Source organism: Chanos chanos, chromosome 9, assembly GCF_902362185.1.
Source record: "Chanos chanos chromosome 9, fChaCha1.1, whole genome shotgun sequence".
In the NCBI taxonomy this organism is placed as follows: Eukaryota; Metazoa; Chordata; class Actinopteri; order Gonorynchiformes; family Chanidae; genus Chanos; species Chanos chanos.
The window spans coordinates 40,935,102-40,957,601 of NC_044503.1; the positions used below are offsets into that span (position 1 = coordinate 40,935,102).

General features: G+C 44.2%; 2 protein-coding genes across 2 annotated transcripts in view; both read left to right on the top strand.

Moving 5' to 3' along the window:
- lpcat3 (lysophosphatidylcholine acyltransferase 3) overlaps positions 1-1,696 on the top strand; it is a 13,028-nt gene extending 11,332 nt beyond the window's left edge. The window contains exon 13 of the mRNA XM_030784043.1: positions 1,440-1,696. The gene's annotated coding sequence lies outside the window, so the exon portion shown is untranslated. The remainder of the gene's footprint in view (positions 1-1,439) is intronic.
- A 3,160-nt stretch (positions 1,697-4,856) lies between these two features.
- Positions 4,857-22,500, top strand: part of clstn3 (calsyntenin 3) — a 23,536-nt gene continuing 5,892 nt past the window's right edge. The window contains exons 1-12 of the mRNA XM_030783711.1: positions 4,857-4,923; positions 8,096-8,218; positions 9,497-9,707; positions 9,939-10,147; positions 12,496-12,645; positions 13,773-13,958; positions 18,028-18,315; positions 18,428-18,540; positions 19,001-19,160; positions 19,779-19,838; positions 20,076-20,224; positions 22,444-22,500. The exon at positions 22,444-22,500 is cut by the window's right edge and continues 92 nt beyond it. Of these exons, the coding sequence (XP_030639571.1) occupies positions 4,857-4,923; positions 8,096-8,218; positions 9,497-9,707; positions 9,939-10,147; positions 12,496-12,645; positions 13,773-13,958; positions 18,028-18,315; positions 18,428-18,540; positions 19,001-19,160; positions 19,779-19,838; positions 20,076-20,224; positions 22,444-22,500 (1,773 nt within the window). The remainder of the gene's footprint in view (positions 4,924-8,095; positions 8,219-9,496; positions 9,708-9,938; positions 10,148-12,495; positions 12,646-13,772; positions 13,959-18,027; positions 18,316-18,427; positions 18,541-19,000; positions 19,161-19,778; positions 19,839-20,075; positions 20,225-22,443) is intronic.

The window sequence follows — 22,500 nt, forward strand, 5'->3', positions numbered from 1 at the left end:
TCTGTCTTTCCCTCTCTCTCCCTCTCTCTCTCTCTCTCTCTCTCTCTCATACAGAACTACATGGTGTCGGTAATGCCGTGTCACATGACAGAAGGCAGAGACTGAGTCATGTTATGTTATTGTGATAATCACAGCGCTCTGTAATAATAGTGAAGAATAAATAAATATGATGTTGTGTCTGTCAGGGCTTAATGTCTCTCCATGAATGACAGACCTGATTATTCTTTATGTCTGTCTATTGTCATCGCCAGAGTTACAGCAGTCAAAAAGCTCATTTTGCCTCTAGCCATATTCTCTCTCTCTCTCTCTTTTTCAGTATCATCTCTCTCCTGTCTCTCTCTATCATCCCTGCAGCTTCATCTGTGTGTATGTTTGTGTGTCTGTGTGTGTGTCTGTGTGTGTGTCTGTAACTTGTTTGCTTTTCCACATTTGCCGGCTAGCCCAGTAGACAATGTGTGAGAGAGAGTGTGTGAGAGAAAGAGTGCGAGAGAGAGTGTGTGTGTGTGAGAGAGAGAGACAGAGTGCGAGAGAGAGTGTGTGTGTGAGAGAGAGAGTGCAAGAGAGAGTGTGTGTGAGGGAGAGAGAGAGAGAGAGAGAGAGTGTGTATGAGAGAGAGAGAGAGTGTGTGAGGGAGAGAGAGTGTGTGTGTGAGAGAGAGAAAGAGTGTGTGTGAAAGAGAGAGAGTGTGTGTGGTGTGTGTGTGTGTGTGTGTGTGTGAGAGAGAGAGAGAGAGACAGAGAGTGTGTGTGAGAGAGTGTGTGTGGTGTGTGTGTGTGAGAGAGAGTGTGTGTGTGTGTGTGTGAGAGAGAGAGTGAGTGTGTGAGAGTGTGTATGTGTGTGAGAGATCTGGGATTATTAGAAGATGAGCCAGTTTTATTGCATTCATTGGGTCTTTAATTAGAATAGCTGTGATGGACAGGGTGTTTCCCCGCCTTTCACCCAACTAACGCTGGGATAGGCTCCAGCACCCCCGCAGCCCTCATCAGGATAAGCGGCTTAGGAAATGAATTAATAATGAATGAATGAGTGAATTTAGAATAGAACACACACACACACACACACACACACCCCTCACTCTAAACGGTCTTCTCTCTCTCTCTCTGTCTCTCTCTCTCTCTCTCTCTGTCTCTCTCTCTCTCTGTCTCTGTCTCTCTCTCTCTCTGTCTCTCTCTCTCTGTCTCTCTCTCTCTCTTTCTCTGTCTCTCTCTCTGTCTGTCTCTGTCTCTCTCTCTGTCTCTCTCTGTCTGTCTCTGTCTCTCTCTCTCTCTCTCTCTCTCTGTCTCTCTGTCTCTCTCTCTCTCTCTCTCTCTCTCTCTCTGTCTCTCTCCCTCTCTCTCTCTGTCTGTCTCTCTCTCTGTGCTGTGTGAGGAGGTGTGAGTAGTTTATCCCCGGGTCTTTCTCCTCTCGTTGTCTTATTCTCCTCTTTCATTTCATTTCAGGGTTTCCTCCCACGGGGTTTTTTCCTCCCCTGGTGCAGACGGGCAGAAGGAGAGACTTTTTTTTACGGAGCAACACCAGAATGGAAAACCATTCTCAAGGCCTTTAACGTTTTAAAGATATGTAAACACACACAGTTATACGCCTGCCTGATGTAAACAAACAAACTAAAACAAAAACAAAAACAAAACTCTTTGATATGTTGTCGTGTTGCTGACGGTGGCAGAATGGGGAGCTGGTGATTTTGGGTGTTGGGTGAACTGGATAAACTGGTTAAGCTACTGGTTTGTGGGGGGGGGGTACTGGGGGGAGGGTTAGTGCAGTGCCAAGCTCAGAGCTGTGAGCAGGTTTGAGATAAAAACGTCTCTGCGTTTTTAATGAGGACATTTTTTGGAGGGGGGGGGGGGGGGGGGGGTGTCCTACCAGAGAGTCAGTGAAGAACTTTTCTTCAGAGAAATTGCACTCTTCAACTCACAGGGTTGGGTGTCCAACCTGGGCGCCTGAATGTGATCTCACTTCCTGTTTTTATAACTCCTCACCGTCCAATCAGAGAGAGGGAGACAGCCTTGCTGGAAGGCGGAGCCAAGACCAGATGTGTGTGGGGCTCCTCCCACAGGCGGGACGGGGACAGAACGTCTGGCCGTTTGTTTGTTTGTCTGTCCTGAGAGAAAAAAAAAAAGAGAGAGAGAGACGGTGTTTGTGGCTTTTGTTTGAAAATTTTGTTTGTTTGTTTGTTGTCTGTTTCCTCACTGTGAATGTTTTTCACAAACCTCATGGCCAATGCCCACAGAGCTACGGAGACACGGTGATGTCATCTGACTGAAACACACACTCACTTTACGAGACCAGAATTCAAAACTCCACAAAGGCCTTGTATTATTGATGAATGTTTTTCCCTCTCTCTCTCCCTCTCTCTCAGACATTCTGTTTGGGACACTGTTTTTTTGTTTGTTTGTTTTGAATAAGAAATCATATTTTTTTTTCTTTTATTTTAGATTGATTTTATGATTAAATTCAGTTTGTAGCGTTTGTGGAAGACGCCTTCAAAGGGATCATTGCTTTGTGTTTGCTTTCATCTCTTTTCTTTCTTTCTTTCTGTCTGTCCGTTCCTTCTTTTCCTGTACTCCCTCTTTCTTATTCAATCACTGCGTATACTTTGTCCCTCATTTCTGCCTGACCGACAGAATGAGCAAAAAAAAAAAAAAAAAAAAGAATGAAAAAAGCTGAGACACAGTAAACCTTAGCCTGCGGATATTTAACTGATAATCACTACTTTTATATTTAACGAATATTAACGACGTTTCTTTATCTTCCACGTCATCAGTTCAAGCCCTCGCTGTGCTCTGAGCACACGAGCTCTCTCTCCTACACACACACACACACACACACACATACACACACACGTGTCCTGCGAAACAGGAGCAGTCGGTGCCACAGAAGAGAACTTTAGCGATATTTATACTTGTGGAATTAGACTGAATTGTTGTGAAATAATCGTTCCTGTTCAAGAAAACACTTTTTTGCCTTATTGCTACCAAATTTACGGAACAAAAAAAATTTTAAATGAGACCTTTTTGTAATGTTCATTAAAAATGCTGAATTTGAAAGAAAAAAAAAAAGTGGTCTGTGTTTTCTTCCCCCCCGGTCTGTGGAGCTATAGAAAGCCGCTATGACGTCATTCTGCAGTCCAGTGCCGAGGGGAATGGGAGAGTGGGAAATCTTCAGCTGTCAATCAACACCGCGGAGAGGAAATGGAAATTAATATCGTGCGGTTTTTGGCGTCGAGTGTTTGTGAGCATTAGCCCCCAGACTCCCATACGGCGAAGAGCGCAACAAACAGCGCGAGCTGTGTTGACGCACCGCGCGCTGAGAGTGAGAGAGAGCGAAAGAGAGAGAGAGACGCATTGTGGGCGGGTAAAGAAAACGGAGCAAGAGGGAGGGGACATCTGCCTTCATTGCTCCGTCGTGGGTTTTTCCTTTGCTCGGTGTCTACCGAAAAAAGAAGGGCATCGCTTTTCACGGCGTACGTCTTCCATCCCATTTTTCACACCGTTTTCCGCTCGAGTCCCATGCAGAGATAAGCCGTAACGACAGCGTTTGAGTCGTAACCGTCAGCCTGCGTGCGTGTCAGCAGCGGAGGAGAGCATACCAGGGCGGCATAGGTGCGAGTGTGTGACGGATGCGGCGTGGAGGTTGATTCGGGTACCAGCTCACACACCTAACGGTAACGGTCCATTTGGAGCTCACGCACGCACGCACAGTTTGCGGTCTGTAACGTGAACGTTATTATATTCGTCTGTGATATTTTTAAGATCCGTGATCTGTGTGTAACACAGTAACTGTCATTAAAATTCTACCGGTTTATCCATATTCCTTCCAACGGGGAAAAAAAAATCGATTAACCGGGGTTATTGTCGCATATACGCATGTCTGTGGAAATAGTATCCATTTAATGGTCGTTCCGTTTTTCCTTCAGCCGACATCCTAACAACTTAACGCCAGTCTCCAAAATGCGCTGGCTTTAGGGGGGAGCAAAATTATGAAAATGATTACAACATTAAATCTGCTCCTCATACGTGTCTCCATCAAATCTTAAGTTTATGTCTTTACGTCAGTTTATGTGTATAAATAACCGAGGCGGGTTTTGGCCGTAGGCTATGGAATATGAGCTAGGTAACGGTCGTCCGTTGCTATAACGGCAAACATGAGATTGTCATAGTGTCAGAGTCATAGAAATACCGCGAATTCCAACGCACCCGTGTGTATTAATCTGCATAAGCGCATATTTCGGCCCGACACACGCACACGCAGAGACACACACACGACACCTGCTCGCCTGCTAACTGGTTGTGCGCAAACGCGCCCTAATCTATGGAAAAATTCGGGAACTCCACCCCCCCCCCCCCCCCCCCCCCCCCCCCCCCCCCACCATTCCCTTCAAAAACACAAATCCGTTTCGGTATGAGTATACATTTAATTTTTGTATCAAACTAAACGGCGTTCCCCGTTTTTCGGCTCACCTTTAACGCGTCCGTCGCTTTAACCACAGCGCGAATGCAACCAACACCCGACACCCTCAGTAAGCAGAGCGTATCCTCGGACTCCGGGCGCGCGACGCGTCAGTCAGTACCAAACGTTAAAGAACCGGACCCGTTAACGTCGAAGAAGAACAGCGTCGTTATTTGACTAACAATAGATGATGACATGAGAAACTCTGATATTGAGACTTGATTGTTTGTTTGTTTGTTTGTCTCTCTCTGTCTCTCAGTCTCTCTCTCTCTCTCTTTCCTGTCGTCTAAACCATCTTCTATCTCTGTCTTATCTATCACCACTGTACTATCAGGTTAATGCATGTCTTCCCCCCCTTCCTCCCTCCTGCCCCCCCTCCCCCTTTCTACCTTTCCCTCACTCTCCCTCAGATGGACAGAATGAATACTCTCTCCCTCCTTCTCCTTTGCTTGACTTCGGTTGCTCTTAGCAACAAAGGTCAGTCATCCGTCCTACTGTGTGTTGACTGTGTTCTGACTCCTCAGCCTGGTGAAGCTACCACCAGCTAGCCAGGGTCTGTTCATACCTCTACACAGCTAGAGAGAGAAGAGAGAGGGAGAGAGAGAGAGAGAGATGATGAGTTTGCAGATGTGAATACGTAGGCCAATGCCCTGTCTTAAACCCTAACAATGGTTTAAATGTTGGTTTTTACTATTGTAGTCTGTCTTGGTGTGTTATGGTAGCCTATTTATTACATGTTGCGTTGTCTGCTGAAATGTTCGTGAATATCCTTCACCCATGTGTGTGTGTTTGTGTTTGTGTGTGTGGGAGTGATGCTCTGACACCAATATTTTGTAGAGCCATTTCATTTTTTCTTTTCTGTTTTTTTTTTTTTTTTTTTTAAATGAATTGTTCCATTGTTGTAAGATGAGCTGTGTGGTAGGAATTCATTAAGCGTTTCTGCTGCAGAGACGTACACATAACAGTCCCAGGAGTGGCCAGAGAGAGAGAGAGAGGCTCAAGGTGAAAGCGTATATGGGCACAGCGGTGAAAGGAACGCCACAGAATCAGAGAAATGAACAAATGAAGAGAGAGAGAGAGAGAGAGTGAAGGACAAAGGAAAGAGAGAAACAGAATAACAGAGAAAGGAGAGGTGCAGTAGATGAGAGACAGAAGGAGTGAGAGTAAGGGAGAGAGAGAGACAGACGGAGAGTTAAAGACAGACATGACAGAATGACAGAGAGAGAGAGAGAGAGAGTGAGTGCGTTGACATGATGGGAAGAAATTGAAGCAAAGTGAAAGAAAGGTGGACAGACAGAGAAAGATGGACAGACAGCGAGAAAGAGAGACAGACAGAGAGATAAAGATAGACAGACAGAGAGAAAGATGGACCGACAGAGAGAGAGACAGACAGACAGAGAGAGAGACAGACAGAGAGATGGGAAGGTAGGAGACTTACTGATGAGTGACGCTGACTGAGTGTGCCTGGGAGAGAGAGATGGAGGGAGTGATAGAATGAGAGAGGGAGAGAGAGATGGAGGAGTGCTAGAATGAGAGAGGGAGAGAGAGATGGAGGAGTGCTAGAATGAGAGAGGGAGAGAGAGATGGAGGAGTGCTAGAATGAGAGAGGGAGAGAGAGATGGAGGAGTGATAGAATGAGAGAGGGAGAGAGAGATGGAGGGAGTGATAGAATGAGAGAGGGAGAGAGAGATGGAGGGAGTGATAGAATGAGAGAGGGAGAGAGAGATGGAGGAGTGATAGAATGAGAGAGGGAGAGAGAGATGGAGGGAGTGATAGAATGAGAGAGGGAGAGGGGTAGAGAGGGTCAAAAGTGATGTCTTTCAGTCTGTAATCCCGCGTGTAATCCGTTGGCCTGGCGATCAGATTAACGCTGTGTTACAGAGGTAGGGCGGAGTGAGAGAAAGAGAGAGAGAGTGAGTGATGAACGACAAAAAGAGTGAGCAGACAGAAACAGCATGGCACGGATAATGAATTAGAGTGATGCAGAGACCTCAGATGGCCTCTCTCTTTTTCTGAACAACAGTTTTATCAAAACCTCACAGACTTTTAACACAGCCCTCTCACATCACTGCCATGGTCCGGTCTTGAGTGTACACAGATTGTGTGTGTGTAGATTATATGTAGATTATATGTAGATTATGTGTGTGTGAATATAGATCATGTGTATCTTATGTCTGTGTGTGTGAGTGTAGATTAGATGTAGATTATGTGTGGGTGAGTGAGTGAGTGAGTGATTGAGTATTTCTCTATGGATTTTATGTCTCAGTGTGATCACAGATAGAGGGAGAAAATGTTGTGCTTTCTTAATGTCTCCATGTAGAGAAAGTTTCTTTAACTCTAAATGTAAAAATTCTTTTAAAATGTCTTTTTTTTGCTGAATTGATTTAAAATACAGATTTGTTTGGTATCCAGCAGGTCCTGTGAACAGTTGCAGTGGTTCATTAGGCGCTTTTTGTGCAGCTGTTTTGATTTCGATCATTCAATCACGTCTGTGACTGTGCCAGATTGTGTTTTTGATTATGAATGCCGGTATAGACCGTTAGTCTTCATATTTGTATGGTAAATATTCATATTTGTGATGAAAATTAATGCTGAGTATTAGTTTAAGTACACGTGTTACGTACTGATGTTGAGTAGGAATGCTCAGTGCCAGTGTTGTGTTTCGGTTTGTTGAATGTGCATGTTGACTGCAGGTGTGTTTAGTATCAGCCTTTAAAATTAGTGTCTGATATTAGTGTTAGTGTCATTTTTGGGTTACTGTTAATCTTCAGAGTTTAGTGTTGAATGGCTAGTATTACTATTCGTGTTGATGTTAGAGTTTAGTATTTATGTATAGTTTAAAGGTGTGTTGAGTATTAGTGCTGACTATTAGTATTGAGTTTATTAGTGTTCAGTGTTTATGAGGGGCTGAGGTGTGTTTAGTCATGCTGAGAATGTGTATTGAGTATGAATGTTCAGACGTATTGGGTATGCATGTTGGCGTTCAGTGCATTGAGCTTAAGTGTGTTGAGTGTGAATGTTGAGTTAGGTAGGGGTATGTATGTTGGTACATTAAGTTTAGATGTGTTGAGTGTGTGTGTTGAGTTCAGACGTGTTGAGTATCCATGTTGGCTTTTAGTGTGTTGAGTTTTAGTGTGTTGAGTGTGTATTGAGTTTAGATGTGTTGTGTTACAATTTACAATTTGGTGTTTAGCAGACGCTTTTAGCCAAAGCGACTTACAATAAGTGCATCAGTGTTGTGTATCTGTGTGTGTGTGTGTTGTGTGTGTGTCGAGTTTAGATGTGTGTGTGTGTTTGTGTATGTGTATGTGTGTGCATATCATTGTGTGTTGTGTGTGTGTGTGTTGAATTCAGGTGTGCTCTGTATTGGTGCTGAGTCCTGGGTGTTGTGTGAGTGACAGGTGTAATGTTCTTCTCTGTGTGAGATATGGAGAAATCTCCCCTCACTTAATTATTCTGCCAAGCAGCTTGAGCTGTGTGTGTGTGTGCCTGTCTGTGTGTGTGTGCGCGTGTGTGTGGACCGTTATAAATAGCTCTTTGATTGAATGAGAGCGATTTTGTCTGAGGGTTTTTTTTTTGGTGGTTGTTTATTTCCCCGGTATCTGTTGAGCTCACTGTCTCCCTGGCCCCACCCCTCTACCCCTCCCAGCCAATAAACACAAGCCATGGATCGAGACGGAGTACCAGGGCATCGTTATGGAGAACGACAACACGGTCCTCCTGAACCCGCCCCTTTTCGCTCTGGATAAAGACGCTCCTTTACACTATGCAGGTACGGATCCGAATCTGACCGCGCCCGTTAGCCATGCACACCTCTCTCTCTCTCTTCTCTCTCTCTCTCTCTCCTCTCTCTCTCTCTCTCCACGCGTTCCTTTTCCTGTCCTCTCTTCCCCTCCCTTGATCATTCCTCTTCTCACGTCTCTTTTCACTGGTATATCGGTTTGGTTTTGGTTTTGGTTTTTTGTGGTTCATCTCTCCATTGTCGATCTTTCTGCATCCACGCCTCTTCTTACCTTCACGTCTGTTCTCCTTCAGGGTGACATTCTCATGAAATTCTCCATCTACCGCCTTTTTTTCCCCTGCAGGACTAATGTCTGTTCCTTTGTCTGTCAGATGTGGTTGCCAGTGGAGTGAGTGTCAGAGAGAGAGAGAGAGAGCAGCCTGTTCGTTTTCAGGTGTGACTCAAAGAGACTCCAGCCGTTACTGGTCACGCCTTCGTTTCTCAGTAAATGTCAGAATCTGACAGGAAATTCCCACCTCTGCAGGAGATCCTACTCCTTAATCATCTCTGTAATAACACTGTCATTAAGATTCTGTCATCGCGGTCTTAGAAAGGATTTTTTTTATATATAGTGTTCAGACAGGTTTGCATTAACAGTGGTCCGAACGTTTAGTAACGCCATTCTTTATGCAGCGCGTTTACGCATGTTTAAGCTGTGTGTGTGTGTGTGTTTATCTGTTAGTTGTGACTCTACAGTGGTTCTGACTGGTTTGACTGGTTTTGATGGGAGACATGGACACCCAGCAGTTGGAGCTGGAGCTAAAGCACTGGGTGTATTTGGACTGAGACTGATTGTGATTGTGTGTGTGTGTGTGTGTGTGCGTGTGTGTGAGTGTGTGTGTGTGTGTGTGTGTGTGTGTGTGTGTGTGTTGGGGGGGAGGGGGGGGGTATAAGCGGGTGGTAAGGTCTGAGTGGATGACAGGTTATCACAGAATAAGGGTTTGTTCAGTTTTGGAGTTTTGTAATTTCACTCCTTATCGTTCAAATTCATCGCCGAGTGCATAGTGTACAGCCGCGGCTGGCGCGCCGCGAGTGAGCAGTAAACAAACTGTCTCTGTCGTCACGGCGATGATTTTATGATTGGGTTTGGCTCATTTTTCTCTCAGGGCGGTTTGATTTTTTTTTTAAGATATGGTTTTTGTTTTTAATTTAATTGTATTTCGTTTTCAATTTAAATTTTGATCAAATTTTGTTTAATGTACAGCCCAGAGAACATTTTCATTTCATTCTTCATGCTTTTCTCTCTCTCTCTCTCTCTCCATGTCTTAGGTGAGATCTGTGGGTTCCGGGTTCATAATGGTGCAGCTGGTTCTGGTTCAGTCCAGTTTGAGGCAGTGGTTTTGGACCGGTCGACCGGTGAGGGTTTGGTTCGGTCCAAAGAGCCTCTGGACTGTGAGAGCCAGAGGGAACACAGTTTCACCATCCAGGCCTATGACTGTGGAGAGGGTCCAGATGGAACCAACAGCAAGAAATCACACAAGTAAGGGACAAACTACATCACCCACAAGCCTCCTGGCGTGCTTTGGGTGGCAGTGGATACTGGGATTTGTATTTTTTTCAAACACATGTTGTTTATTCCTATCTCACCCTCATTTCCTTCTCTCTCTCCCTCTCTCTCTCTCTCTCTCTCTCTCTTTCTCTCCCTCTCCCCCTCCCTCTCTCTCTCTCTCTCTCTCCCTCATTTCCTTCTCTCTCTCTCTCTCACTGTCAGAGCAACAGTTCATGTGCGCGTGAATGACGTGAACGAGTTCTCTCCGGTGTTCGTGGAGCGGCGCTATGAGGCGTCGGTACCTGAGGGTCGTCTCTTTGACCGTGTCGTCCGGGTCGAGGCGCTGGACGCAGACTGCTCTCCTCAGTACAGCCAGATCTGCTTCTACGACATCATCACCCCTAATGTACCCTTCGCTATCGACAATGACGGTAAGGACTACAACTCCCAGAGTGCAATGGGACTTAACAACTCGTCCAGTTTAAATGGCGCACAGTATATCTAACACTCAAAGCTGGCTACAGACAGACAAACAGACAGATAGATAGATAGATAGATAGATAGATAGATAGATCAACAGATGGATGGATGGATGGATGGATGGATGGATGGATGGCTGGATGGATTAGTCAGCATTGAATTCACTGAAACATTGCGGGAGGAGCATTGAGAGCTCTGACTAGCATTCAGACAAACTGGTTATGAGTGAAACGCTGTTAAACATAAAAGACAAACTGGTTATGAGTGAAACATTGTTAAACATAAAAAACAAACTGGTTATGAGTGAAACACTGTTTAACATAAAAGACAAACTGGTTATGAGTGAAACATTGTTAAACATAAAAGACAAACTGGTTATGAGTGAAACATTGTTAAACATAAAAGACAAACTGGTTATGAGTGAAATGCTGTTAAACATAAAAGACAAACTGGTTATGAGTGAAACACTGTTAAACATAAAAGACAAACTGGTTATGAGTGAAACATTGTTAAACATAAAAGACAAACTGGTTATGGGTGAAATGTTGTTAGTCATGAAAGCCAGACCAATCTAAGTGAGTTCTCTGAAGATGTCAGGGCTTGTTTGGTGTTAAAGCCGTGTTTGGTGTTAAATTGTTTGATGAAGTTTTATAACTGCTGTAAGGTTTCATGATGTATGTGCTAATGTTGTAATCAGAGCTGCTGACTGGGCTGCGTGGTTTTGGTTTTAAGAGAATGTTCTGTTCATCAGCAGTTATGAAAATTTATCAGCCACACCACAGAGAGACTCACACACCTGCCTAACGTTTTCTTAACGTTACACAAGCCACACCACAGAGAGACTCACACACCTGCCTAACGTTTTCTCAACGTTACACAAGCCATACCACAGAGAGACTCACACACCTGCCTAACGTTTTCTCAACGTTACACAAGCCATACCACAGAGAGACTCACACACCTGCCTAACGTTTTCTCAACATTACACAAGCCATACCACATAGAGACTCACACACCTGCCTAACGTTTTCTCAACGTTACACAAGGCTGCCGAGAGAACTGTTAATAATGTGAGAAGTTGAACTACTGTAGTTAGTTGTTGTATCTAAGGATACAACATCAATACAACAGAATTAACACACACACACACACACAGACAATGTAAATAGAACTGAACAGTACTCTGCCAATTGGTATAATGAATCATTATGAAGCATTATGAATCATTATGAAACAATATATGAATCATTATGAATCATCATGAATCATTATGAAACAATATGAATCATTATGGAACATTATGAATGATCAAGAATCATTATGAAACAATATGAATCATTATTGATCATTATTAACCATTATGAAACATTATGCATGTTAGGAATCATGATAAATCATTATGAATCATGATAAATCATTATTAAACATGATGAAACCTTATGAATCATTATGAAACAAGCATTATCAGTCTCCACACAAATTCACACAAATATAGTCATCTGCCCACAGACAGAGAGACAGAGAGAGACAGCAGGAGAGAGAGAGAGAGAGGGAGAGGGAGAGAGAGTGAGAAGGAGAGAGACAGAGGGAGAGACAGAGAGAGAGAGACAGCAGGAGAGAGAGAGAGAGAGGGAGGGAGGGAGAGAAGGAGAGAGACAGAAAGAGAGGGACAGAGAAGTTGTTTCTCTGTGGATGACTCTGCAGTTTCGCCTGCTGAGTTTGATAGATCATTTAGGTCAGACTGAACCAGGGAGGAACTGGAACACACTGACTCTCTCTCTCTCTCTCTGTGAATAGCCTTTCATTGGACAAGTCTTTCAGTCTTATCCATTGTTCCTCTCGTTCCATCTCTCTCTCTCTCTCCATCTCTCTTTCTCTGGGTCTTTTTGTTGTTTCTCTGGTTGGGAACCTGACAGGATTTTGCTCTACTGGATATTACCAGATACTAAATCTTCCAGATTAACATCTCTTCCACCCCACCTCTCTCTTTCTTTCCCTTTAACTCACTCTCTCTCTCTCTCTCTGTTTCTCTCACTCCTTGTCCTTCTCTGCCTCCCACTCAAGTGTCTTTTTTCTGTTTTCCTTCTCTCTCTCTCTCTCTCTCTCTCTCTGTGTTATGTAGCACCAAAGCTTTATGAAATCCACTTATCCCACTTTCTCTCTTTCTCTTTCAACTCTCTTTCTCTGTTCTTTCATTTCCTCTTTCTTATTCTCACCTCCTCCTCTTTCTATTTCTCTATCTATCGTTCTCATCTCTTTTTCTCTTTCTCCTTCTCACTTCCTCTCGCTCTTCGTTTAGGTAACATAAAGAACACGGAGCCTCTGGACTCCAAGCGTCAGCGTGTTCACAGCTTTTGGGTCACCGCCTTTGACTGTGGGAAGAACCGTGCCCAGGCCGACGCCCAGGTCATCGTCACGGTCAAACCGTCCTGCAAGCCCGGCTGGATCGGTAATGAGTCACCATTAGTACTGGCCCTGCTTTAACACGCCACATGGAACCACTCAACACACACTGTGCAGTAATACACACTGAACACCACCACTCAACATGCTACACAATAACACTTAACACGCTACACATTAACACTTAACATGCCACACAGAACCACTCAACACACACTGTGCAGTAATACAACACACTGCACACCACCACTCAACACATTACACAATAACACTCAACACGCTACACATTAACACTTAACATGCCACACAGAACCACTCAACACACACTGTGCAGTAATACAACACACTGCACACCACCACTCAACACGTTACACAATAACACTTAACACGCTACACATTAACACTTAACATGCCACACAGAACCACTCAACACACACTGTGCAGTAATACATCTCACTGCACACCACCACTCAACACATTACACAATAACATTTAACACGCTACACATTAACACTTAACATGCCACACAGAACCACTCAACACACACTGTGCAGTAATACATTTCACTGAACACCACCACTCAACACGCTACACAATAACACTTAACACGCTACACATTAACACTTAACATGCCACACAGAACCACTCAACACACACTGTGCAGTAATACATCTCACTGCACACCACCACTCAACACATTACACAATAACACTTAACACGCTACACATTAACACTCAGCAGGACGGGAGGGCGGGACTCTGAGGGAGGGGGGTTGGGGGTCACACACTTGTGTTTGCCTTAACAAATGGAAATAAATTGGAAATAAAACGAGACAGATCCGTTGACAAGGGTAATAAAAGGAGAACATATTTAACATATTTTCTACTGTGTATTGGGGGAGGGGGGGCAGATTCTCAGAGGTATTTTCTCAGTATTGGGGGGGACACGACCACCCCAAAGAATGCGTGGTCACGCCCATGTTTAACATGCTACACAGTACGAATCAACACACTGCGCAGTATGACTAAACACACACAGTGTTTAGTCAATGCTCAGCAGTCTGGCTATTACTTTGTCATATTAACACAAATATATGAAATGTCAGCGTAGTCTTCAGAGGCCTGTTTTAAGTGTGTGTGTGTGTGTGTGTGTGTGTGTGTGTGTGTGTGTCAGGCTGGTCCAAACGGGTCGAGTACACCCCTGGTTCCGGAAGCATCCCCCTGTTTCCAAACCTGCATCTGGAGACGTGTGAGGAGACTGTGTGGAACATCCAGGCCACCGTAGAGCTTCAGACAGGCCACATCGGGAAAGGCTGTGACAGGGACAGCTACTCCGACCGCTCCGTCCGCAGACTGTGTGGTGAGTCACTGTGTGTGTGTGTGTGTGTGTGTGTGTGTGTGTGTGTCTGTATGTGTGTGTGTGTGTGTGTGTGTGTGTGTGTGTCTGTGTGTGTGTGTTTAAAATCAAGCCGCTGCAGTGCACATACAGTATATTCATTAGGTTATTGGACCACAAAGTAAAATGTTTATGTACAAAGAAAAAGAGAAAAGCCACAAGCCCTAAGGACTGGCAGAAATCCACTTCAGTCCGACTCTTAAGCAAGAGAGAATCTTTTTTTTTTATATATATAAGTGAGATAAAATCTTTTTTTTTTTTTTTTAATATGTAAGAGAGAATTATTTTAAATGCGTCAGTAATGACTTACACCTGCTCATTGACATGGGAAGCGCGCTCTTTGATCTAAGTGGAATAAAACCATTCATAAACTGGTAATCAAAGTCAAAATACCTTTGCTCCCATGACACAGTGAACATGTATATGGTATAATATGTACACCATATTTCCATTATTGTTCCTATTGGTCCATCAATCCCTTCATAAACAACGCCACTCGGGGAGGGGCAAACTGTAGCTCTTCCTGGTTTTTCCTCCTGTAGCTCTTTGTGACCTTTGACTCTCAGAATTTATTCTAGCAATAATCTGTAAACCAACAAATTAATACAAATGGAAATACAAAACAGATTACAAAATGTAAGAAGTGCTGTTATAATGTTATAGTAAAAGGCTAAGTGTGTAAGCTCCATCATCGTTTGTGTTCTGCCGCCTTAATGACCCCTCTAATGACATTTAATGGCGTTTATACATCACACAGAACACACAGAAATACGTACCTCTGTGTAGGGCTGGGTACCGAACTTCGATACTTTTATGGCACCGACCGACTTGCTCAGGTACTATCGAGTATCGAAAAATGGCTTGTGATGAGGTACCAGATTTCGATACCTAAGGAGTAAATCTCATCAGCGTCAGTTAGCCAGTAAGCATGCAGCATGCTTCTACCAAGATCTAATAATGCTGGTGATTAGCTTTCTACCGTAATGTTACACGAACACGTCGTAGAAGCATGCAGGAACTACGGGGCTCACGAGTGTGTTGTTGTACTATGAGTGGCTTGACCACAGTGTGCGTCGCGTAGTAGGTCTAAAAATGTCTAAGAGTGTGTTCACACGTAGCGTATTTTTTGACGGAAAACGTTGGCCAGAACATTTTTCGGGTAGAGAAAAAAACTCTCGCAGCGTTTGTTCCAAAAAGCAGTTGAGAGCGTCTTTTGTTGTCATAACAACAGAAGCTAACAAGCCAGTTCTGCTAACGACAAGCACTAAACACAAACACTTAGCAGAAACTCTTAGAATCCGTCTGTTTGACTCCAGACGGCCTCTTTATGATGAATGTTATGATACAGTTTAACTGTCATGTCGTACAGTTCACTGTGCTCCGAAACTAGCACAATTAACTTCTCTACCACCACCTTCTCCATTTTTGGTGGCTGTTATGAGAAATGACAGGACTCACTACTGCGCTTGTGATTGGTCAGCTGTCAAACAAGCGGTTGATGTAGAGCGATTTGTACTCCGATATTTTTTCGTTGGGGCAGCAGTGGTACAGCTGTCGTCTGGTAATCTGAAGGTTCTCAGTTAAATTTTTATCCATTTTTATTCATTAATGTTATGTTAACAGACGGCTACAAGTTGTGGTAAATAGGTTTATTTTTTATGTTGTAAAACTTCTTTGAGTGGAAAAATGCCAAGGTGCTGAGTCATAAAACTGAAGAGTTGGAACAGACAACTTAAATTAAACCACATTGTGGTAAAAAGTCCTAATATCTCACCAAGCAAACACAGAGTATGTGGAGTAACGAGTGGAGGATGGTGCGTCTCTGCATCTTGTGGAGTCTTCGTGACCTGACAAAAACTCAACAGAGAAAGAAAATGAGTGACAATAGAAGGCACAACCATGAAATGTCACCGGTTTCTGTCAAAAACGCGCCTTAAATCTGGCAAAAAAAAAAAAAAAAAAACGAGGACTGCATCTTCCCTCTCTGTAAAGTAAAGCCTTCTGAACTGGGAGACGTGCAAGACCAGTGACGTCTGAACTGGTGGTGACCCATTCATTAGGTCCAGTGGGCCACAGGACCACACACACACAGTGGCGCTCCACCTCGTCAGATGACTTATAAAAAAAAACGGAGAACACATAAGCCCTTGTTGGTTAAGGGCATTTCTCAGTTTAACCTCCTGATTGACCCTTGTGAGCCCACAGGCGGGGTTTAACCCCCACTCCCTCACACATTAAAAAAAGAAAAAAAAATGGCCAGTCGTCATTTGTTTCCTGTACGGAGGGGTGGGAGCTGTTCATTAGTAGGTTACTGTCATGAGCTCACTGACTGCACTCCTGTCAGATCCATGACGTCTCTCACTTCTGAAAATATGGAGCAGGTCTTGCTGTTGTCTTTAGGGGCATGTGCTTTTCAATGGCTGTTGACTGTGTAGCGTGTGTATTTCATTGGCTGTTGACTGTGTAGCGTGTGTATTTCATTGGCTGTTGACTGTGTAGCGTGTGTATTTCATCGGCTGTTGACTGTGTAGCGTGTGTATTTCATTGGCTGTTGACTGTGTAGCGTGTGTATTTCATTGGCTGTTGACTGTGGAACCTGTGTATTTCATTGGCTGTCAACTATGGAACGTCTGTATTTCATTGGCTGTTGACTGTGGAACGCATGTGTTTCATTGGCTGGCCTCCTTCAGCAGCAGCCTGAGGGTACAATTTGGTCCTCTTTGGGTTGAACGAGAGTATTAATCCTATTTACATTCTTCGCTCTTGTTTTGAGCTGAACTGACATGGAAAGTTTTCCACAGCCCGGCAGTTCACGCTCTACCGTCGTGTTTGCAAGACCCTTTCGGGCACTGCTGTAAGTGGTTGGATGGGACAGAGGTGGTGGGTTGATGTAACCCCTTCAGTGTCATTGCCTCCGTCTGTGTGGCCACCGACACACAAGCCCCCGTGGGGCAGAGACCTCTCAGCACACAGACAGGCTGGTGACAGTCAGTGCCTTTCAGGTAGAGGACCAGACCGCTTTTTGAAATATCGGTGTTTTCATGCACACCGTTTGAAATCCGTGTGGTTAAGGATTACGGATCCGGGTGGCGGACGGGGTGATGATGTTTTCGTGTTTGCCAGTTTGTCCCTGTCTGTCAGAGAACAGGGTTCGCCCTAACATCCAGATTGTCAGTGAGAATTTCAAGATGAATACCGTGACTGTGATTGATTTTAAGTGTACATACTAATGGAGTATTTTCTCCCAGTTTCACACAAAACTGCTGCTCTTCATCCTCTGTAGGGTTCTCGATAAGTTCTCCTAGTTCTAAGTTCTTGATAAGTTCTCCTAGTTCTAAGTTCTCGATAAGTTCTCCTGGTTCTAAGTTCGTGAAAAGTTCTTCTGTAAGTGCGGACAGGAGGCATAACGGATGCAGGGCCTTTGCCGTGTGTGCTTGCGGTTTTATTTGCGTCAGTTTTTCTCTCGTAAGCTTCACAGGTGCAGTCGCTGCCTTTTGTAACTGAACTGAAAAGTGCTTCTGTTTAATCAGACCGAAGTAAAGTGCTTTCCTCCGGACGCTTAACTCTGGATTAACGTATGACCACGGTCATGTGAATTACTGCCCTCGGGTAAATCGTGTCTAAACAGAGTGGACATCCTGATTGGTCAGAGGGGGAGTGTTTTGGTTGGTTGAAAATGGGATTCAGGGCCCACTGATCTTTCCCGGTGTCCCGTCTGTTAAGCTGACTCAAAGTCGTCTCCACAATTAGATCTAGATTTAGATTTGGTTTTTTGTTTTTTTTAAATAATTATTTTTTATTTTTAATGTGAACATTGTAAAAATAGCAATTGTAAGATGGGCAGGTGTAAATGTCATTTCATAAATGTTTTTTTTTTAACGTTTGTGTGATTAAGATAAAAATGTTTGGGCATGTCACGACCCAGGCTGTTTAAAACTGTGTGGTCTTTAAATGTCTAATTATTTTACTTTTTCGCTGGAATTAATGTTTTTAAAACGATTAACTTGTTTTGTTGGTTCCCGACATTATCCAGGTGCTGTACGAGGTGAGGTGGACCTGCTCCCACCCCCCTCGCCGGCAGCCAATTGGACGGCTGCCCTACCAACCCTCCCGTCCTCTGATTCGTCGCTCGTGTTCTCCTTCAATGGCTCCACTCATGTTGCCGTGGTACCAGATTCTGTAGCTTCTATGGTTCCCGGAGACCACTTCACCCTCCAACTGTGGATGAGAAGGGGAGGGGCTAACGCACAGCCACCGGCCAATCAGGCAAGAGGAGTCCGTAAGGAGGAGGAGACTATTGTCTGCAGCACGGTCAAGAATGGTTAGTTTCAGATGTCAATCAGAATTTACTCACATAAGGTGAATGTGTCTGTGTTTTCTGCATTTTAACTGCGTGTGTGTGTGTGTGTGTGTGTGTTATCTCTCGCCTCCAGACGACTCGTTCTCTCACTACACCCTGTCAGTCCACGGTTGCCGTCTGTCTCTGTTCTACTGGCCTGACGTGTCAGCTGCCCGACCAGTCAAGTTCCTCTGGAAACTTGAACAGGTAAATTGGGCACAATGGAAAATTCCAGAAAAGCTTAACTCAGAGAAACAAAGCATGGTGTGTGTGTGTGTGTGTGTGTGTGTTTGGGGATCTTTTGTGATTTTTGGGTGGGCCAGTTGGACTAACAGATGGGTTTGACCATGTTGTGGATTAGAACAAGTAACAGAGTCTGGTTCATAAAAAGAAGGTCAACCAAAATCCCTCCCCTCCTGACTCCTCTTCATACCCTTTCATTTAAATTTCATTTCATTCAACTCTGTTCTAGAGCTCTTTAGGCTTCCCAGTTTGTTCCGGGAACCCTTTAAGATCTGATTGCATTCCAGAACTCTCTCTCTCTCTCTCTTTCTGTCTCTGTCTCCCCTCTCTCTCTCTCTCTCTCTCTCTCTTTCTGTCTCTGTCTCCCCTCTCTCTCTCTCTCTCTCTCTCTCTCTCTTTCTCTCTCTCTCTCTCTCTGCTCTAGGTTTGTGACAGTGAATGGCATCATCTCTCCCTCAGCGTCCAGTTTCCCTCTGTCACTCTCTATGTCGACGGTGTGACCTTTGACCCCGCCTTGATCCATGACAACGGAGCCCTGCCAAACCCAGCCCCGCGGCAGCGGATGGTCATCGGGGCGTGCTGGGGTAGTTATCCGCGCGGTCAGGACAGGACCGTCTGTGTGATCAGATGCTTCTAAACTAACAGCCATCTCTGTTCTCACTGCTTTCATTCTGTTTGTATTTTTAGAGACAATCTGTGTGTCAGACTACAGTTAATATCCATCTTCACATCAATTATTCAACACAACAAAACTACAGACAATACTCTGTGTGTGTGTGTGTGTGTGTGTGTGTGTGTGTGTGCGTGCGTGCGTGCACGCGCGTGTGTGTATGTTAGCATTTTATTTTTTTCTCTACTTTCTTTTGTTCATTATATACCTTTCCCCTCTTCTCCTCTCTGTCCATCTTTCCTCTACCTCTCTCTCTCTCTCTTCCTCTGCTCTCTCTCTCTCTTCCCCTGCTCTCTCTCTCTCTCTCTTCCTCTGCCTCTCTCTCTCTCTCTTCCTCTGCTCTCTCTATCTCTCTCTTCCTCTGCTCTCTCTCTCTCTCTCTTCCTCTGCTCTCTCTCTCTCTCTTCCTCTGCTCTCTCTCTCTCTCTCTTCCCCTGCTCTCTATCTCTCTTCCTCTGCCTCTCTCTCTCTCTCTCTCTTCCTCTGCTCTCTCTCTCTCTCTTCCTCTGCTCTCTCTCCATTTACACTGTAGACCCAGAGGAGAAACAGAAAGACATTAAAAACAACACAATCCCTGAGGGCAAGGACACGGGTAAGGATACACACTCCGGAGACTCTCTCGCATGTGTGTGTGTGTGTGTGTGTGTGTGTGTGAGAATAACAGTGCGTGTTTAATTTAGTTTGGCGCCAGCATCCTCAGAGTGTCTGTGCATGGAGTAAACATGTACATTCTTGTAGTTTCACTAAACAAAATCTCTCTCTCTCTGTCTCTCTCTCATTCTCCTTTGCTCTCTCTCTCTCTCTCTCTCTCTCTCTCCCTGTCTCTCAGTGAGATATGTGGGTGGTTTCCGGGGTCTGTTGTCGGGGGTAACGGTCCGTCCAGGCAGTGTGGAGCCTCACAGTGTGGTGGAGTGTCTGTACGCCTGCAGGGAGGGGCTGGACTTCGGAGACCTGGAGACCCTTGGATCAGGCATGAAGGTATCTATCTATCTATCTGTCTGTCTGTCTGTCTACGTGCCTATCCATCCATCCATCCATCCATCGTAATGTGCAGTTATTCTAAAACAGCCTCGTGTTTTGAGAGAAGATAAATAAGCGTCCTGAGTGTTTGCAGTGGTCTCTGGATCTCCATCTGGTGAAACCATCAGTATCACACATTAGATGTAACACCTGACTCTAGTAGAACTGACAGTCAGCCTCTTCTCCTGTCACACTGACCCAACACGCTGCCTCCTCTGGCTGTTACGCTAACTTAGCACTGTTAGTCATTAGCGATATTCTGACTAGCGCCAGAATCACTAAATAACCCAAACTGAACAATGCCAGTCTTTTTAGGACACACCACACTGGTGAATGCTGTTACTGAGGTCAGATCTACTGCAGCTAGCTTTTTAAAATGAAAACAGATTGACTAATGCTGGTGTATTTTAGTTCACATAAAGGGACTCGTGCTAACGTTTTTAGCTGAGACAGACTGTTCAGTGCTAACTTTTTTTGTCTGGTTTTTTTTTTTTTTTTTTTTTTTTTTTTTAGCTGAGATTGGTTAAGAGCAGCTGTCGCTCAAATAGACTGAAAACTTTAAAAATTAACACAGACTGACTAGTGCTTCCAGCATTTTCAGCTTAAACAGATTGGTTTGTCTGATAGAGTAGGGTGATATGTTGGTTTTCAAAAAAGAGGTCGGGGTAGTTGACAAATAGTTGACTAAAGCCTCCACAACCATGCAGCTATGTTATTAGCCTTTAATACTGTAGCTATGTTATTTGCCTTTAATACTGTAGCTATGTTATTTGCCTTTAATACTGTAGCTATGTTATTAGCCATTAATACTGTAGCTATGTTATTAGCCTTTAATACTGTAGCTATGTTATTAGCCTTTAATACTGTCGCTATGTTATATGCCTTTAATACTGTAGCTCTGTTATTAGCCTTTAATACTGTCGCTATGTTATTAGCCTTTAATACTGTAGCTATGTTATATGCCTTTAATACTGTAGCTATGTTATTAGCCTTTAATACTGTAGCTATGTTATTAGCCTTTAATACTGTAGCATGTTATTTGCGTTTAATACTGTAGCATGTTGGGGCTAGGTGGCACTAGGGCGGTAAACTGTAAATTATCCGTTCAGTTTGCTGTTGTTGGTTCATGCAAATGTTGGTTCATGGAGATGCAGTTTAGTCAGTGTTTATGGCATGATAGTGCACGTGACCGTCCACTGGTGGCATGATAGTGCACGTGACCGTCCACTGGTGGCGTGCGAGAAGGCGGGACCTAAAGAAAAAGGTCAAAGCCAATGCAAATGCGCACGCAATGAATGGGGACTGTGGAAAGCAAAAGCCAGATCCCGGACATTTTTGGTGATTTAGAAATCCCGTCCGGACGCATTTTTTTAGCTCTGAAAAAGGGGACATGTCCAGGAGAAAGAGGACGTATGGTCACCCTATCGTAGAGATGACTTGTCAGTTTGACAAAGACTAAAAAAGTTATTTTGCATGAAAGAAAAAGGCCAAATTTCCCATTGCAGGTGCAGAAATGTTAGTTTTCACTTAATATCTCATTAATTCTGAAAAACAATGAATTTAAAAAGGGCATAGAGTGATTTGGAGATGAGCTGATGGTCTGTTACAGGAAGAGAAATTCTAATGCACAGCCAGATAATTTAATATGGTTCATATTTAACAGAGTTCACATTCTGTTCACATCCTTTCCCCCATCTGGTTCTGATTTCTCATCCACACTCTGAGGCTCTGGTCCTTACTCTGGATCTGTTTACCAGAGCACCAATCTGCTTAATCAGCACACACACACACACACACACACACACACACACACACACATGTACTATACACACACACACACACACTGACACACGTACTGTACACATACCCCCCCCCCCTCACACACACACACGCACACACACACACACACACACACACACACACACACACACACACACACACACACACACAAACACGTACTGTACACATACCCCCCCACACACACATACACACATGTACTGTACACACACAAACACACAAACACACACATACTGTACACATTCCCCCCCCCCCACACACACACGCACACACACACACACACACACACACACACGTACTGTACACATATACCACACGCACACACACGCAAATTATTCTCTCTCTCTCTCTCTCTCTCTCTCTCTCTCTCTCTCTTTCAGGTCCATGTAAACCCCAGTCAGTCAGTGCTGGTGTTGGAGGGTGACGACATTGACAGT